This window comes from Grammomys surdaster, unplaced genomic scaffold (genome assembly GCF_004785775.1).
Source record: "Grammomys surdaster isolate TR1022 unplaced genomic scaffold, NIH_TR_1.0 375, whole genome shotgun sequence".
NCBI lineage: Eukaryota > Metazoa > Chordata > Mammalia > Rodentia > Muridae > Grammomys > Grammomys surdaster.
The window spans coordinates 1,214,900-1,234,322 of record NW_021604794.1 but is presented as its reverse complement, the minus strand read 5'-3'; the positions used below and the strand labels follow the sequence as shown (position 1 = coordinate 1,234,322).

Below are 19,423 nucleotides of genomic sequence, written 5' to 3'. Positions count from 1 at the left end.
TCTCTCTAGCCCAAGTTTGTTAAAATTATAACAATTGAAGACATACATGCACACATTATATATTTGGGGCATGGGTGGTCTCATGTGACCTAGGCTGGCTTTGATGCAGCCAAGGCTACCCTTTAACTCTCTAGCCTCCTGTCTCCAGTACTGAGATGGTGACGGGCATACAGCACCATGTGGGGTCCTAGAAACAGATTTTTCCCGAAGTGCCCAAGTTCAGCGCCTAAATACTAGTACCTCATTCACAAAACTAGTAACATTTCTATAAAAATGAGGACACTTGGCAGGCATAGCGGTGCGTGAATGTCTTTAATCCAAGCACTTGGAGAGCACAGGCAAGTGTTTCTCTCTGAGTTCAAGGCCAGTCTTGTCTACACATGAGTTCCAGGCCAGCTAAGGCTACATAGAAAGATCCACCCTCAAACACATCTCAAAACAAACAGACCTCAAAGTAAAACAAAAAATGCAGTAGGTTACCAAAAACAAAGACAAAAGACTCCCCAACAAAACAGAAGCCTCGGGAGAATAGAAAGGGAGTAACTGAAAGGGGAGCAGCGGGAACCGGATGTGACCAAATCACACTGCATACATGTGTGAAGATGTGGGGTTAATATCTGCTGATAAAATCCTTTTCTTTCCCTCACTTTGTGGATGCACCATAAAAAATGGAGGAAGCTTGGCTTATGTACAGCTGAACCTTTTTCCTCCGCCTTGTAAAAAGCCCAGTGACGAATGTCTAGATCCGGGTTCTAGAACCTTCATGACACCCAGAGCAGGCCGGCGCTCACATTGTTTGTCTCCTGCCCTCAGGTTTCTGCTGATGTACTCCACAGCTCTTTGCAGTTATTACAACTCAGCTCTGACCACGGCGGTGGTTGGAGCGATCAAGGTAAGTGATGGAGCCTTGCGCTAAACATCTGGGTGGGAGCCACATGAAAACCGCGTGTTGAAAGCTGCTTTTTGCTGCGGACAGAGATGCAGTGAGTGTGGTGGCTTGTGACACTAGGGGTCGCTGTGTGATCCCCGCTGCTGATCTAATGTAGAGTGAGGTTGCTAAACCTCTTTTCCCCCACCCCCTATAGTGATTATTACTTTAAAATTGGAGGCAGGTGAGGGCATAATTTGGGAGAAACAAGTAACAGCTGGAAAGAAAAATAATCCAAATATCCGTGATCACTTCATTGTCTGGAATTTGTTTTGCTGTGAGAACCTGCCCAACTAAGAAGAAAAATCCATCTGAAGGAATGTTTTTAGTACTTATACTCTATGATAAAGCAGTGCAAAGGTGTCTGCGTGTGCCTGTGTGCATTTGAGGTCACAACTCTTTCCTCTTCGCATAAGCTCTCCTAAAGGGAGTGAGCAAACCTTAGCCCCTCAGTGGCTTCCTCAAATGGCTTGAGTTCTACTTAGAACTTAGCTGCCTGCCCTGTTCAGGTTGGGTGTGATAAGGTTAAAATTTCCTGTGCCAGTGATGGTATGAATATGGGAGCAGCTAGCAAATAAATTACAGCTGTACTCTCCCAACCTCTTGCCTGCAATACGGGGAGGGCGAGCAGTGCAGTTTTTGGTAACTACATTTTAGTTGACTTTATAAAGCCATATGTCATTAAGGTATTCCATGCAAGCCTCTATGCAAAGTAACCCAACGTCCAGCTTCAGGTGTCCCGAGAGTTGCATTTCCCCCGAAGTTCCTTACTTTTCAGTGATGAGCCCCCTCTCTTTGCAGAATGTATCGGTTGCCTACATTGGGATGTTGGTTGGTGGAGACTACATTTTCTCCCTCTTAAACTTTATAGGGTTAAATATTTGGTAAGTGAGACTTTTAAATGAACTCACAGTTACTAAGGGATTTAACACGATCACTAGGTATATAAGAAGCAGAAAAGCAAGGAGAAAGGTCTTACTGTTTGCCACGCTCAGGACGGAACCAGGGCCATGTGGGTGCCAGGCAAGTCTCTGGGGATGTGTGTCATAAGGATCTCAGGGCTAAGTCTGAATTCAGTTCACACATCTTCCTCCCTCCATGTGGGTCTCATTACCTGTGTGGCCTTTTGAAAGCCTGTGGCCTGAGGATGCTGTTGGCACTCGGATGCTTTTGAACACATTTTTGGGTTCTAGGCATGGGTGTTATTTGTAAAATCATTAAAAATTACTGTAGCCAATAAAAATTGAGCAGTCAGTTTCTCTTCCTGTCTCCAAAACATTTGCAGAGAAGAAAATTCTCAATCACCAACCTGTGAGGAAAAAAAAAAAAACCCAAAACCCAGAGATCTTAATAGTTGTGTTCAAATCAAGTTGACTGCAATTATATTATATTACATTAACAGTGCCCATGGGATTCCCCCCCCCCCCTTTCTCTTCTCTCTTCAGCATGGCGGGTGGTTTAAGATACTCCTTTTTAACACTAAGCAGCCAGTTGAAACCTAAACAACCTGTGGATGAAGAAAGCATCCCTCTGGATCTGAAGAGCTAGGCTGAAGACAGAGTTGCAGGCCTAGTCTGGAAAGAGCAGCCCCAGCAGGAGTGGGCAGCACAGAGGTCCCACCCATGGTGGAGTCACCTATTTGGTCAGAGCACAAAAAGGAATGTCTTTGAAATACAAGGAAAGCTACCTCACATGTTACTGCACAACGAGCCACGAGGAACCCAGGACTCAAAGTACAGAACCTTCCCAACTAAGCAAATTTGCTCAAAGTCAGCCACGGGGCCCTCACTGTGTGCTGAGTAAGATGTTTCAAGGGTGACTTTGCTTATCAGCACCGTGACCTTAATTCTAAAGGTCTCAGCCAATGAAAAGGAGGGAAAACTTTTTGTTGTTGAAACATGTCTTTGTAAGAGTCGTTCAGTTTTGATTTATGCTACGTTGGTATGGGTTTTTTTTCCCCAAGTCATCTCAGTGAAATAAAGTCATTTCTATATATGCCACACAGTGTGATATTGCAGTATGGTAGAAAGTCAGTTATTCAGTGTCTGAGGATATTCCTGGGGCTGAGGAGGATAGAATGCTTGCTGTAATCAGGAGGCAAATGAGTTTTATCTCTTGCATTCATATAAAAAGCCAGGCATGGAGCATGTCAGTCACCTCAGCCCTGGGTAGCAGAGACAGACATATCCTGAGACTCTGGTCTTAAATGGTAAGTATTGTGTTCACTATCTCAAAAAATAGGATGGAGAGTGTGACTGAGGAAGACACTCATCATTAGCCTCTGGCCTCCACACACACACATACACACATGTGCACACACATGCCCATACATATATACATACATGTGTGCATACATTACTCCACCTTGAAGGAACAATAAGATACCCTTTTAAGGACAAGTGTTGGAAAAAAAAACTTGGCAAAAAACAAAAGTCATCAGTGCATGTCCATAGTCTTAGATATTTGAATGAGTGGTCCCCGGTTGGGAGGCCTTGCTTGAGGAAATAGGTCACTGGAGTAGGCTTTGAGGTTCCAAAGTCTCCATTCATTTCAGGTTTGCTCTGCTGCCTGCTTCCATGATTCCTGCCACACTGACCTCTCTGGGACTGTAGGCCCAAATAAGTTGCCTTGGTCATGGTTTTGTTTGTCACAGCAACAGAGACATGACTAATACCAGTGGCTCATCTGTCTTGTTCTGCCCAGCCCCCTCCAGGTTTGTTCAAGGGATTTTGAAAGTTAGATGCCTGTGACAAGCACTTTACAGAGTTAACTCCGCAGCCCTGCCAGCAACAGCTGGGTTTGTAGAAGTAGAGCCAGAGGTAGCAGCAACAGAAGGAACACGTTTCCAACTACTTAATACAAGTGTGTGTGTGTGTGTGTGAGGGGGGGGAGAGAGAGAGATATGACCCGACCCGCGGGTCCAGTTATTCGTGGGGGTCGAGGGGGACCTCACCTGAAAGGAACTTGGGCGAGAGAGACCAAGCAAATGGCTACTTGTCAAGGTCTGCTTTAATGTGGAAATGGTTTACAAGATATTCTCTAGGCAAAGGAGGAAGGGAAACAAAGAACAGGATGGGGACTCTATCAACAATCGATAGATAAGGTTAGTCATCTGGCAGAGCATTCTCCAGTTTTTCCTGGAATGTCCCGGGGCAACAGTTCTCTAAGAACAGGAAATTCTTTCTTAGCTGAAGGTCAGATTCTCCCAAAAGAGACAGTTTCTCATTCAGGCAATTCATTAAGCAACTTTGTTAGCTGTAATGGTGGTCCAGGGTCGCCAACAGAGAGAGAGAGAATGCACCATGGCACCATGACTGGCAGTCATATGCTTTAGAGAATACCTAGTAAAAGCATTTATTTATTTATTTATTTATTTATTTATTTATTTATTCTCCTCCTTCTCTCCCCCCTCTTCCCCCTCCCCTCTCTCCCTCTCCTTCTTCCTCCTCTTCTTCTTTCTCCTCCTCTTCTTCAGGTGTGTGTGTGTGTGTGTGTGTGTGTGTTTATGTGCACATGAGCACAGCTGCCTGGGAGGTGAGAAGTGTCAGTTTCTTATAAGCAGTGTGAACCACTTGACCTGACACCGGTGCTGAGAACCAAACTTGGGTCCTCTAAAAGAGCAGTATGTACTCTTAATCACCAAGCCATCTCTCCAATCTCAACCTCTCTCTCTCTCTCTTCCTCCCTCCCTCCCTCCTTCTCTTCCTCCCTCTCTTCTTCCCTCCCTCCCCCCCCCCCCTCTTTCTTTATTTCGAGAGTCTCTCTATCTAGTCCTGGCTGGCTTGAAACTCCCTATGTAGACCTGGATGGCCTCAAACTCACACAGATCTGTTTGCCTCAGACTTCCTAGTGCTGAGATTAAAGCCATGCATCATCAGGCCTGACTCTACATTTCCTAATTCTGTTGCTTCTTTTATTACTACTGTGTTCTAGAGCGTTTTGTTTGTTTGTTTTTGAGATAAGTTCTCCTGTCAAGGATGATTGCATTCATGATCTCCTCTTCCATCACACACGAGCTGTGATTAGTTATGTGCTACTATGCCTGGTTTATGTGGTTATCAGATGTAGGTCTCATATCTGTTAGTCTGGCACTCTTCCAACTGAACAGCACTCTTTACTTTTTAAGACTTCTAGAACATGACATTGGGGGTTTCCAAACTATTGTTAGAACATCCTTTAGTATCTCTTCTGAAACCCTGAGACCAGAAATCACTCACTCAGAGAAGTGAAAAACAGTTTTTTCTGTCTTTCAAAGTTGTTTTCCTTATCTCTAAGTTTTATTCTTGGAATTCTTTCAGAAATGCTTTTAAGACTTTTCCTCCTCTTCCACATTTGGCCAGCAGAGGGCACCCTAAGAGCAGCATTTGTATCTGGGTGAAAATTAGCCCTTTTCACTCTAGAAAGATGCATGGCAAATGGAATCTCCAATCAGGGTTCTGAATTACTTTAGGGAGGGGGAGTGTTGGGTGCATGAGGTGGTAGTAACTAAGGGGAACTTCAGTTGAGAAATTTCCTCTATTAAACTGGCCTATGGACACTTCTGGGAAGCACATTCTTAGCTTTGGGTAAAGATACTTGCTCTACAAGTTGGATGAACTGAGTTTGATCCTCAGAACCTGTGGTGGAAGGAGCAAACTGGATCCTGAAAGCTCCCCTCTGACCTTGACATTAGATCCAGAGACACTTGGACCCCTTCATTTGGCTATCAGACCATTAAAAGAGTGGTCTCCAGCAAATTGGAATTTCCCTGGGAATCACAGCTACAGAGAAATTTGTCTCCCAGGAAGAGATTTTAAGCATATATAAGATGAGGACCAACTTGCCCTGGGCAAACTCTCAGAGACATTATTCTGAGCACTGGGCAGAGTGGTGGCCTCACACACTAGTTAGGCTACCTTGAAGGATAGACTAGAACCCAGACAATGATATGTCAAGAATGGGCAGGACCACTACTTAACCAGGACTTCTTACTTATGTGTAACCCTTGCTCTCTATTTAAGAGTAAACATGCTGGAACTGAAGTCAGCCTGTGAACACTCTGGGAATGGAGCGGCTTTGAGGATTCCTAGCCTGGCCCTGCTTCCTGTTCTCTGTCTCTCTCCAGTTCTCACCCAGTGTGTGAATAAAATGATCAGTTTGCTTCCTGACTGCAAGGCTAATCTCCCATTCCTGCTCTTAACGTTTTCCCTGCCATGATGAACTGTATCCCCTCTGGAACTGTAAGCCAGAACAGACCCTTTCTACTCTTGATTTCCTTTTGTCAGGGAATTTTATCACAGTACCAAAGACTTAGCTAATACAGGCTTCATGTGAGTTGTGTGATTTCAAACATTTCAGATGCCCAAAAGAAACATAATGTCCATAAAAAGAAAAGAATCCTGTCTTAGTTACAGTTTCTGTTGTTGTGATGAAACACCATGACCGAAGACATTTGGGGAGGAAAGGGTTTATTTAGCTTACACTTCCACATCACTGTTCATCACCAAGGAAGGGAGAACAAGAACACAAAAAGAGCAGGAACCTGGAGGCAGGAGCTGATGCATAGGCTGCTTACTGGCTTGCTCCTCAAGGCTTGCTCATCCCACTTTCTTGTAGAACCCAAGACCACCTTCTTAGGTGGCCCTAACTACAATGGGCTAGGTCCTTCCCCATCAATAACTAATTAAGAAAATGCCTTACAGGCTTACCTGCAGCCTGGTCTTATGGAGGCATTTTCTTAATTGAGGCTCCCTCCTCTCAAATGACTTTAGCTTATGTCAAGTTGACTTAAGACTATCCAGGACAAATCCCAAAGAGCTCTTCAAAAGAACCAACACTGCTTGAAACAATTTGGAAGAAATACTCAGGGACACTCTTGAAAGTTGTTTATGTAGAACAATAAGCTTAACCACAGAGCCTTTAGCTTTGCAGGAAGAACCAGAGAAAATACAGCTAAGAAGAGGTCTCTTGATGTTTGAGCAAATTGGTCTCAGTCAGAAATTTAATGATTCAAACCAATAAGCATAGCACAATTATAAAGTAGGCCAGTCACCTGGAAACTAGTGCTGGAGGAGGTATTTTATACCAAAAGACACAAAAAGCTTGCAGCAAAAAGCAGAAGCTATATGTGGTGTCCATACCTCTAATCTCAGCTGTTCCAGAGGCTAAAAGAACAATACAGAGCATCAGTGAAACATTTCTTTGAAAAGATAAAATTGGCAAACCCTAAGACAAATTAAGCAAAAGAGAAAAGACTCCCACAATTTAAAATTAGTTGAAAAGGGGATGTTAAATAGGTATCACTTAAGCCCAGAGGATTATTGAAATTCTATATTCTGATGAATTATTAAACCTAGGAAAAAATGGACAAAGTTTTAGACACATGCTATATCACCTACAGAGTTGAACCAATATAAGCAACCAAAAAACAATAGTGAGCAATAAGACTAGAGGAGTAATAGATTCCCTGACAAAGAACATTAAAGTACTAGGTGGATTTTGTGCTGAATTATACCAGGTCTCCAAATGCACACTGTCCCACAAAACTGGAAGGGAAGGAATGCTTCTGAACTCATGGCAAGAGGCTATCTCCACTCTGATGCCCAAACTGGGTAGTGATGCCACACAAGAGCACGCTATAGACAATTTCCCTGATGAACACAGATGCAAAAATCTTAAGTAAACGACAGATTAAGATGATAAAACCCCAAGAACAAGGGGATTTCACTCCGGGGGTGTTGAGATAGTTCAGCAGGGACAAATGAATTAATGTAATACATCATAGTAGTGGAATGAAGACAAATTATATAATCATCTCAACAGATATAGAGATGCTTTTGACAAAATTCAACATCCTCCATGGCTAAAAACTATAATTAGGAGGAGCAGGATCAGACCTCCCCACGATGACACCTGTCTGTGAAAAACCAGCAGTGAATATTATACCAAATGGAGAAAAGCAGAAAGGATTTCTTCTAAACCAGAGACAAGAAAGGATGTCCACTCGGGCTACTAATTTAGTGATCTCAATAAGATCCTGAGCTATGTTCTAGTTTCTTGTTCCTTCTTTCTTTTCTTTTTTTTCCCCCAGATAGTCTCAAGTAGCCCAGGATGTCCTTGAATTTACAACGGAGCCAGTGATAACCTTGAACTTCTGGTCTTCCTGCTTCCACTTCCTGAATGCTGTGATTGCAGCTGTGTGCCTCATGCCTGGCTTATACAGTGCAGAGGATCAAACATAGGTTTTTGTGCATGCTAGGCAAATATTCCACCAACAGAGCTATGTGTCTAACCCCGGAAAGTATGATCTAAAAGTGTGTTTATCCTTTTTGCTTTACTTTTGGTGGTAATGAGTTCTTGGGTCATCGTTTTGGCAACGGTAAGTTCCTTGAAGCCCAAATGATTTGGAAACTTTGAGTTTCTAGTAGAGCTTCCTGTGTGGACATGTATGTAAGTCAGGAATAGTACCAGGAATAGCTGGTGCAGTTCAGGAGCTAAAATTTAAATTAAGTTTATTAAATTTAAATATGACCATATATAGAGTCGATACCTTCTGTATTGGTTTTCTCCAGTGTCTTTTCTACTTCTTGTTCAGGAGTATCACATGCAGTTTAATACTTAACAGCTGATAATCAATTTACTAAGAATGATTAGCTCAGGTATATGCAGTGGTGACTTTAATCTCAAAAATCTGACTCAGCAACCATATATATATATGGTTTATATTCCTAAATATAACCTGCTTAGTCTGTTTGTATGTTTTCAGGGATGACCATTTGGCATTAGATAATCATTTGTACTCTTCCCCGGAAAAGAGTTCTTGTTAGTTGCTTGTAGTTGTTGTGTAGGGTTAAGGCCTAGTGGACTATCCCATGTTTACTTTGGCAATGCCTGCTGGTGTTGTCCTTGTTTGGTCAGTTACCAGTGAGACCTTCCGGTGTAGCTTTTGACATTAGTAAGGAAAGACTCTTTCCAAGCAGCCAGTGTTTTCCTCTGAACACTGCCTTGCCATGGGACTGCAGGACTTCCCACAGGCTCCATAGCCTCCCACATCCCCACCACTCTGGGGATCAGGCTTTTAATGTAGAGACCTCCTTTGGAGATCGAGTCATAAGACCAAGTCTCTTTGTGTCCCGGCCCACGGGGATTCTATGAGACCCTAGGGAATGGGGTGAAAGAATGAAGGGACAAGAAACACAAAGAACTAGAGCAAGTCTGGGTTCTGATCGAGCTTTGAGTCTTTAATTTTGGGAGCAGATTACAAAGACACAGCAAAGTGGGAAGTTTAGGCGAGGGTCATTGCTTAGGGCTATCCCACTATTAATCCTCATTGTCTAAGACCATCCCACTGTCATATCCTCATTGACCCAGACTATCCCACTGTCATATCCTTATTGACCCAGACCATTCCATTGTCGTAGCAGGCTCCCAGGAAATGCCAGACGTTCTTTAAGTTCCTGGGACCTGAGACTCATGACCGTCCTTTCTTAACCTTGTACTGACTAATCTTTCCAGAACAGCAGGTAATTTCCCGAGGGTCTCTTAGAACAGCAGGTAATTTCCTGGGTTTGGCTTCCAACATCTTTGGAGACTCCAGACCGGAGTATCCTAGAGTGACATGTTTCCTCTCTCTGGTCTTCATTTTTCTTCAAGTCTATTGTCTCCTTTACCCAGCACCTCCACAGCCACAAAAGCTTAACCGTGCTGTAAAGATATTATCAAAAATACTTGATTCAAATGCCTGTGAATCACAAGGTTATATAAAGAAGTTACTCTAATCTAAATGCTCCCGGATACATGGAACACACCCAGAGCCTCCAGAAAGGAGATCTGGCGGGCTCCCAGGCCGGCTGACCTGGGAGTCACTCAGGGGGCAAGGGCCAGGTCCTAGCAGCATCTCCAGCAAGACAGCTACAGAGGAGGCCATGGAGAAGCTCTTCGTTTCTGTGGGGTTATTCGTGTGCCTGGTTTGCCTGGTGAAGTGCATGAGGCTCTCCCAGTACCTTTTTCTGAGCTTTTGCAAGACTTCACCAAGCTCTTTCCTGCGCTCAATGGGACAATGGGCAGGTAAGAGGATTCTCTGAGTCTTATTTTCTTATTCTTATGTCTCAGAATGCCTCTGTGACTTCACACAACATGTAATGGTGTGGCTAGACAGCATGTGTGGAGTTAGAACTGTCTGAAAAAATCAAGGATCAGGAGATGGGGAGGAGGGACTGCCCCTCAGGTTTCACTCATGTGTCTGTTACTTTACTAGATTTACTTCTTTTTGGAGTCTTTCTGATAATACCAATAATAAACCAGGCAGAAATACTGAGTTCTCATCTACAGATTTCCAGATTTCTGAACCTTTGGCTAGTATGCTTACATTTTATTAAAGGGAGTTTCAAAAATTTTGAAATCCAAATGTTAATTAATTAATTAATTAATTAATTTTTAAAAATGCATTTTGTGCTTCTAGCCACTAAACTTGGCAACTTTGTAAATTTTCTCATGGATTTTTTTTTTTTTAATGACCATATGAGAATTGGTTAGGTTGAATCCATGGATTTCTAATGGATACTTCTTACACTTCCACTGTGTGTGAACACATGTACATATGTGTACATGAGTATATGGTATGTACACACATGTGTTTGCTGCCTTTATTAAACTTACTGAGTCACTGAGCTTGTGTGTTCTGGATCTGAACACCCTACTGGGCACAATCAAATGCCCGTGTGTCTGAGCAACTAGAACTCTGCACAGTTGCTGCCCTTAGCCTTCGTAAGAACACTCCCCAAAGAGCCAGAAATTCTGTGACTTCAAAGTGAAAAGAATAATCTTAGCTTGTTTGAGAGTGAAGAATGAATAACATTATCATGAGCAAATATGTGATGTCTTCAGGCACAGACAAACCAGGGAGGGAACTGATTTCAAATAGGGAACAAGAAACTCCAGGAACACGGCTGGAAAATACCCAGAGAAAGTATACTAATATCCATGCTCAATAAACTTGAATCTTTTGTTAATTTTTTTTGTTAAAAAAATGGGGTTTTAATGAACATTTTTAAAAATGTGACCTAAAAAAAAGTATGCCCTTTAATGCTTGATGCCAAGGTCAGCTGCAGGTAGGTATATTTGTGGCGACTTGTGAAACTTGTAATTGTAGTCATCTGTCTCCAATTTTCAAAACAAAGGGCTTGAAGGCCCGTGAGATTGTTGGGCACTAATAGATAGTGGTATTGGGAGTTAACTATCCAAAGTCCTCAGGTCCACGAACCCCCCGCCACCCCACCCCCACATTCCTGTGCTCTCTTTGCCAGGTTCCCTATCTTCCACAGGCATTGAGGGCTGCTGACCTATGGGGTGGAGGAGGGGAGGGACAAGACTTCACTTCTCAGAAGGAACACTGACGTGTTCTTAGGATGAGCACTGGGCAGGAATGAAACAAGAACAGGGTACATGCTTGCCCTTGAGGTGCTAAGGTTGCACTGCCCCAAGCTTTAAGAAGCCTGGATAAAATACTTGTTGGCTTAGTGTTTGACTGCATTTCATAGTATGTTTTATAGACTCACAGATCCCTCCAAAACCACACACACACACACATGCGCATAGGCCAAAGACAAAACAGGAAAACCCTTCACTTCTAGTGTTCTGTTCAGGTTACCAAAACCTTGGAATGGAGTAACGTGACTTTGTATTGAGAGTTCTAGGTGGAGGTGTACAAGAGAAGCTTGTGAGAGAGAAGCTTGAGGATGTGTCCTATTGCTTCAAGGCTGTCACTGTTTCTTTCAGTGATCACCGGAGCAGGCGATGGCATCGGGAAAGCCTATTCATTTGAGGTGAGGTGGCTGCTTTTTGTCGTGTGGATTTTGGAGACCAGGTCTTGCCGTGTCTCACGGGCTGACCTCAAATGGGTCTCCTGCCTTAGCTTTCTTTCTAAGTAGCTGAGACTACAGGTAAGTTCCCCCAGCCTAGCTTTGAAGCTACCCTCTAGGCAATGATCCCTTCTTTGTCATAAGCATCCACCCCACCCACCACTTTCCTGTGTACAAAAGTTATAGACATTCATTTAAGAAGTAAAATACATTAATATGAGAGTAGACTAAAAAAAAATCATAATCTTATCCCGTAGACACTTAAAGAAAAGATTTTATGTGTATTTATGTGTGTATGCCACTTACGTACCAGAAGAGGGCATCAGATCCCTTTGAACTGGTGTTGCAGGTGGTTGTGAGCCACCAATGTGGTGTTAGGGACCAAAGTCTGGTCTTCTGGAAAAGGCAGCAAGTGCTTATAACCACTGAGCCATCTCTCTAGCCTCTGGATGCTGTCTGAAACAATCCAGCCAGCAAACTAATGACACACAAAGCTGTCAATGCCTCCATTTAGGCTTTAGGGATTCATGGGGCATTTGGTGTTTTCTGGTTGTAATTGTACCCTAGTGTTTAGATATTTAAATGTACCTTTAAAAATGTAAACCCAGCCTGACAAGGTGGTGCACACCTTAATCCCAGCACTTGGGAGGCAGAGGCAGGAGGATCTCTGTGAGTTCAAGGCCAGTCTGGTCTATATAGTGAGTTCCAGAAAAGCCAGGGCTGCCTAGTGAGACCTTGTCTCAAAATAAGTAAGTAAATAAATACCTTTTATTTATCCTACACTAATAGGAAACATACTAATTCAAAAATTATTTATGTAGATTAGATGTATCAAGTATAGCTTTTGTTTCAAAGACACTGTGTAGGCAGAGACAAGGTACTCCCCTAGGCAAACTGACTAACTAGACTAGACAATCAATGAGGTCTGGGTTCAGCAAGAGTCGTTGTTCCAGTCAATAAATTGGAGAATGATTGACAAAGAAACTTCTGGTCTCCACATGCACACACAGCCACATGCATGCTAGGCTAGCCTGCACACACATGCTAACCCATATGCATTTAAACACTCTCACACACACTGCATGTGTACACAGAAAACAGTGTGTAAGTCTTGATAAAGAATACTGTAAAACTTCAGTGAGAGGAGCCAGTCTCCTAAACAAGGGAGACAGACAGATATTCAAAACTTGCCAGTTTCTCCCAAATTTCTTTCAAATCCCATGTCATGTATATCATTGCCTTTTGAAGGTTATATTTAGTTGATAGCATTTCCTCATATCAAAAATATTGTCTTTAATTTTATTTATGTCTTTTCACATATATTTATTTGTGTGTGTGTGTATGTCTGTCTGTCTGTCTGTCTATATGTGCATGCCACGGATGCATGTAGAGGTCAGAGGACAACTGTGGAGTCCACTTTCTCCTCCATCAAGTGGGTTCTGCAGATTGAACTCAGGTCATTGAACTTTCTAGCAAGTGACACTACTCACTTGCCAGAAAGTTCAATGTTTGCTCATTTGCTCACCACAGATCCATAACAAAGGGGTCCTTGGCCACCGCTAGGCACTCCTGTAACCTTGGGCCAAAGTGAACCTTGATGCTTTTTAAGTCGTTTACCTCAGGTATTCTGTCACACTGACAGAAAACGGATGTACTATGTCACATTTTGTACATTGATTTCCTATTGTACATCCACCATCTGTAGCCTCAATCTCTGGGCTCTGTGTGTTGCTGAGCTATGTGAGATTCCTCATTCTTCCCTCAAATCCTTGCTAACCCGACTGACTCAGAGATCCCAAGTCAATGCTGCCTGAGCCGTTCATTCTTTTACCATCTTATGAAGCAAGAGTCAGGAGTCAGGGGCTGGGGGCTAGATTCGGAGGTCAGTGTTCACCCTGACCACATCTGCTGACATCATCTGGCATGTGAAGTGATAATCCTCCCTGGGCTTCTGAGTCACTGCCAGCATTAGGGAGCTCTGTGAGCCTCGTGTCCTGATGCTCTGTTCTGTCCTTGACTAATTCTTGCTTTCTTCTTCTCTACAAACCTTTTCACATTTCCTCGTGTCTTATTTAAAAGTTAACTAAATATTTTTTTTTTCTGAGCCCATTCAGGCCTTTCTTTCTCCCTTCCAGAGAGCCCATTCTTCTCTCAGCAGCTAACTGCTACTTCAGAGAAAGGGGTTCAGTATGGGGTGATCTGGACTCCACAGCTGAGAACCGACCAGATATTCTGACCTCTGATCATGATTGGCTGAATCCATATCAACCAATGGGAGATGATAGCATTCTCACCTGGGCTTCTGCACGGGTTAAACAGTGCAAGGAGGGCAGAATGCTGTGTAGAGAAGACTTTGCAAGTTTATCTTCTATTTGCATTGAATGTTTAAATTGTGCTTCCCAGGGCTGGAAAGATGGTTCACTTATTATGAGTGCATGATGCTCTTGCCAATGGCCTGAGTTTAGTTCCCAGCACCCACATGGTGGCGCATGTTCAAGAGGATCGGGCATACCCCTTCTGGCTTCCAAGGGTATTGTGTGCACATGATGCACAGAAACTCACACAGGCCAAATACCCATGCACATAAAAGAAATAAAATTTAGAATTGTGTTTCCTTTCCAGACATTTGGTTTCACATACACTCTCTGTCTCTCTGTCTCTCTGTCTCCATCTCTGTCTCTCTGTCTGTCTGTCTCCCTCTCCCTCTCCTTCTCTCTCTCCCCCTCCCTCCCTCCCTCCTTCCCTCCCTCCTTCCCTCCCTCCTTCCCTCCCTCCAAACGTCCCTCCTCCCCCTGAGCATGCATTGGAGATTTTGTTAGGGTTCTCTAGAGAAACTAAACTAATTATGGAGAAGGAAGGAGGGAGGAGGGAAAGAGAGTAGATTCAAAAGCAAGAACAGAATATGTATATTTGGGGAGAGATCTTTTAAAAAGAAATTGGTTCACATTATTCTGGAAGCGGTGTATTCAAGATCTGCAGGGTAGAATGAAAGGCTGCAGATCTGGGGAGTGAGGTTCCCCCACATTATGTAGGGAAAATACTTAAGTTAAAATCTTCTGAATATGCTACTCCTAACTTAAAATACACATTACATGACAAGTGTGGCCAAACACACCTGTAATCCCCACCCACACTCAGGAAGAGATGCAGAAGTTGCCTTCAGTTCCATAGCAACTTTGAGGTCATCCTGGGCTACATGTGGGCCTCTTTCAAAAGACCAGCAAATAAAAATAAAAAGGCAATAATAAAGGAAACATATACACACTTCACAGAAACACACAGAGTAATTAATGTTTGCCACATCCCTGGATACTATGATCTACTCAGGTTGACACATGGAACAAGCTGTCCTGGAGGAGGGATGCCTGGGACTCATGTTTTTCTTTCTGTTATTTCTTTCTCACCATGTCTCACAAAGCTTTTTCTACTTCCTCTCTGCTTAGAGAGAGTCTTCTGTTTTGTTTTGTGGTTTGTTTGTTTGTTTGTTGGTGTGTGTGTGTGTGTGTGTGTGTGTGTGTATGTGTATGTGTATGTTCCAGGTCTGTAGGCAAAGCCTTCCCATGGCTTTTCTTCACTCAAACTCAATGTGATGGTCTTGAACTCCTACCGTCTTGCCTCCACTTCCAGGGTAGTAGGATTATAAATGTGCACCACTATTTCTGCCTAAGAAATTTTACTCAGTGGATGAGCTTAATAGAAGAATGAAACGAACCATATAAAGAACCTGTGAACTTGGAGAAATTCTCTTAATCTAAGCAACAGACAAAAAATACGTTGGAGCAGGGGAGGGGGGCAACCTCAGAGATGCCTGTGGACAGCTCCCTGTGTTCATTCTTTTTCTTCTAGTGGTCTTTCTGACCTTGACAATTGTGTGTCTTCTAGTGGAGTTCCTGAAATACCTGTCTGTCTTATAGAAATATCTCTCTGTCTGTCTCAGTCCCTGTCTGTGTCCCTGTCTGTGTCTCTCTTTGTCTATCTCTCTGTCTCTCTGTCTCTGTCTTTCTCCCTGTCTCTCTCTCCCTCTGTTTCTCTGTCTCTCTCTTATAATTTCTATAAGGTCTCTCTTTGAACCTGGATCTAGGTAGTTCGTGCTGCAGATCCACCTATTTCTGCCTCCCCAGCTGTGAACTGCCATGTGGGCCTGGAAATTCAGTCAGCAAGGCACCTTACCCACTCAGCCTTCTCCCAGTCCCTGCCTGAATACTCGCACTATACTTTTGCTAGGCTTCCCTTTTTCTGATCCTTTGATTAGAGAAAGTGAGCTTCCCTGGGATTTGATTCACATTCTGATTTATCCGCTGCTCCAGCATAATTAAATAACTGGAAATTTCAAAGTAGAGCTTAATGGCAGGAATCGGGGGATGTGCATCTCTGGCTTTCCGGAAGCCTCTTCTGTGCACATTTTAGTTTAATCCACATTCATCTTCAAAGTGGTCGGAGAGGCTTTCCCTCCTGTTAAAGGAATTTCAAGCATCAAGCAAAGCAGGTGGGGGGCGGGGGGACACTTTTCGAAGAGCTGGGCTGGGAGGCACAGGGTGGGCTTCCACCTCTGAGGCCCTTGTCTCCTCTATCTGCACCTGAATTCCAGCCCTGTCTTCTATTCTCTGCCACACAGAGGAAGCCCTGTCTTGCTTCCACTACAGGGTGTAGATTAGCAGCCACAAGCACCTTCCCTGACCCAGGCCCCCATTCAAGCTGCAGAGATCCCGGACCCGTGGGCAGTGCATTCTGGGAAAGGCCTTGCTTCTGGGGGCTTAACTCTCTGAAAAGGGGCTGAAGACCCGCATATGGGGCCTGTCAGCCCCGACTTTCTCAGAATAAGATTGAGTCCTGCTTGAACAGACAAAGGGGACAATGCTGCCCAGACAGCACAGTGCTGTCTGAGCCCCCTTTTGGCCCAGACCACTTCACATGCCGCATGGAAACTCTCTCCAGGAAAAGGCGCCACCAAGGAGAGGCTGGAGCCCACAGGCAAAGAGCACCCTTTGTGCTGAAAATGCAAATTGTTTTTCATTTAATGGACAACTTCCCCTTTGGGAAACCGATGAAGTAAACTGGGAGACAAAAGTCCTTCATTCTTAAGTCACCTTTGTGACAGATTCCAACTCTCAGAAGTGGTGGGGGTCGGGACTCCGTCAGCTCAGAATTACCACAGCTCTGGGTTTATGGTTTTTCCTCCTAATTGATATTTTATTTTTTTTTTGTCGATGTATCTTATTTTTAAAACTTCTTGGTGAAATCCTATTTTAATGTGCATTTTCCAGAAGAGTGATGACCGTTCTGTGTATGTTTAAGATTGGAAAAGTTATAAAGGAAACAACAGAAAAACTCTTATACATGAAATAAAAAAGTCTTTCTTTTTTTAAAAAAGAAAAAGCAAGGAAAACTCTTAATTATATGTAGATACAGATGCTAAGAATGTGACTGGCAGTATTAAGGGACCTTGGTAACATTCAGAGGGTTCTCAGATGTTGGGTGCTTTCCTGACTGGAGCTCTGTTGTGTGTCCTTCCCTCTGGTGTGCTCTGCAGCCTTGCACCGCAGCTCCTTACCAGACACAAGCAGACAACTCTGCATAAAGAGATAAGGAGAGAAACCACCATGCATACCAGGTCGTCCAGGGTGGGTGGCTATCCTTCTCTTGGACAGAGAACCAGGTCCCTTAAAGGTTGTGGCATCCTGGGTAACCACATGCTCAGAAGAGGACGACCATCATCAGGACATCTAGTATCTGAGTTTACTTTGTAGGTTTAGCCTCGGCCCATTGAGCAACAATGAGGGCCTGTGATCCCATACCCTGCTCGCTCTTGGCTTTGCTCTCTCCTCCTTCCCAGACAGGGTTTCTCTGTATAGCCCTGGCTGTCCTGGAACTTACTCTGTAGATCAGGCTGGCCTCAGACTTAAAGCTCCACCTGCCTCTGTCTCCTGAGAGCTGGGATTAAAGGCCTACGCTACCACTACTTGGGTCAATTCATGCCTTTGGTAGCCTTTGGTGTGTTGGTGGGATGGGGGGTGGGGTGGAGGGTGGAGGGTGGGGGGGTGGAGGGTGGAGGGATGGGGGGGAGTATCCTAAAGAGATTATTTTCCTTCAGAAGGCTGGGTATTTCAATAAACAAGACAGACTGACAATGGATAGCAAGCAAAAGAACATAGATTTCAAACCATCCTAAGCCATGCACATATGAGACTCACAGGGGTGCAAAATGGCTAACTTTATGTAAGGCATAAGGAGAGAGGGAGAAGGGAGGGGATGCAGAAAATCAGTGATACAGAAGAGGATCTCCCAGGAATCAGCCACTGTGGTCCCTGATGGGCAAGCGTCACACTGCAACTTATTTATCGGAGTGTGCCAAGAGAAGCCTCTCTACCTGCATCTTATGTTCTCCTTATGGATATTTATATGTGCGTTATGTTTGTGTACATTAAAGTACTCATGAATGTCCCCTGAATTGGAGCTGGAGTTACAGGTGGTTGGAGCCATCCAATGTAGGTATCGGGAACCGAACTCTGGTTCGCTGCAAGACCACTTGACCACTGAACCATCTCCTCAACCCCTTGGTTTGTTTTGTTCTTAATTAATGACTTAATTAGCTTGTCTATTTTTACAAAAGGATGGCCTTTAAGAAATGTTTGTTTTCAAAAGTCTGCAGTTTCTCTTAGTAACCAACTCAAAATATGCCACAGTATATTTAGTGTGAGATATTCGACATTTCTCTCTCTGGGGAGCTGTGATCCTAGCATAGACATGTGGACAGCTCTGCTCTTCACAAACGGTCTCAGGGTATGAAGCCTTATGTCTGTTGCCAGCCTTCAGAGATGGCCACTAAAGTTGGCTTGAGTTGTTCTTGTGATGTGGTGTGTGTGTGTATATCTGTGTTACAGTACCAGTTAAAAGTACTGCCTCATCAGGAAGCCTGGTAGCAAGGCTAGTATTGACTTTCAATATTGGACTGCACTGCCAGCTTGTTCTTTATGAGTCTGATATGGTCTGACATCATCCAAGAGAAGCTGAGGTCTCTTATTCACCAAACTATAGCCCAAAATATAGTAGAGTCAGCTTCTTGTCACACTGATGTGAATTCTTGGTTGTTGATGGCCAGAGAATTCCAGAAGCAAAAAACACCATTCAAGGTCATTATTTTCATTCCTCTTTATCTGGCAGTTTGGGGGCTACTCCCCTGAATCTAGGAAGACTCCCCACCTACCATCTTACAGACGAGACCAGACACCATTCTGAAGGCAGTGTGCCTGGTGGCTGCAGAAAACAGCCTGAGATCACGCTCTCTTTCCCTTGCTCTGTATAGGTCTGTCTTATCCCAGCAGGGAAGTTCTCCTTAATATCTAGTCTGTATGATGCCAGTTACCTCAGTCTCCAGTTGACCTTTTCCATCTATCCTTGTTTTGAAATATTCACTCTTGCTGAGAGTGGCCCACTGATTTTTCAGTGTGGTAAGAGCTCACTGTTACCCCTCTACTATAGCATTCCAGTATGTCCCAGTTTGGTTATGACTTTCCCTGTCAGCAGACAGTCATGTTTCCCTTATGTCTGTCCCTGTCTCCGAGAAGACAGGCATGTAAGTGGACAGCATCTGTAAGAACAGAACTGCCGAGTCACTGGCTGTTTCCTGATGGCCAGCATTATTACTAAGTGATGGTGT

General features: G+C 43.8%; 2 protein-coding genes across 6 annotated transcripts in view; both read left to right on the top strand.

Annotated features, from left to right (window-relative positions):
* The window catches only part of Slc35d2 (solute carrier family 35 member D2), a 33,635-nt gene extending 27,560 nt beyond the window's left edge, over positions 1-6,075 (top strand). For 3 of the 5 annotated variants that reach the window (XM_028781234.1, XM_028781233.1, XM_028781235.1), the window contains 3 exons: positions 814-892; positions 1,730-1,812; positions 2,374-2,928. In XM_028781234.1, the coding sequence (XP_028637067.1) occupies positions 814-892; positions 1,730-1,812; positions 2,374-2,476 (265 nt within the window). In that variant the 3' untranslated portion in view covers positions 2,477-2,928. Of the gene's footprint in view, positions 1-813; positions 893-1,729; positions 1,813-2,373; positions 2,929-5,928 lie in introns of those variants that run through there. The other 2 variants (XM_028781236.1, XM_028781237.1) reach the window with 2 other exon arrangements.
* Positions 6,076-9,703: 3,628 nt separating this feature from the next.
* Hsd17b3 (hydroxysteroid 17-beta dehydrogenase 3) overlaps positions 9,704-19,423 on the top strand; it is a 29,575-nt gene continuing 19,855 nt past the window's right edge. Inside the window, exons 1-2 of the mRNA XM_028781238.1 lie at positions 9,704-9,973; positions 11,684-11,730. Coding sequence (XP_028637071.1) covers positions 9,832-9,973; positions 11,684-11,730 — 189 coding nt within the window. The 5' untranslated portion in view covers positions 9,704-9,831. The remainder of the gene's footprint in view (positions 9,974-11,683; positions 11,731-19,423) is intronic.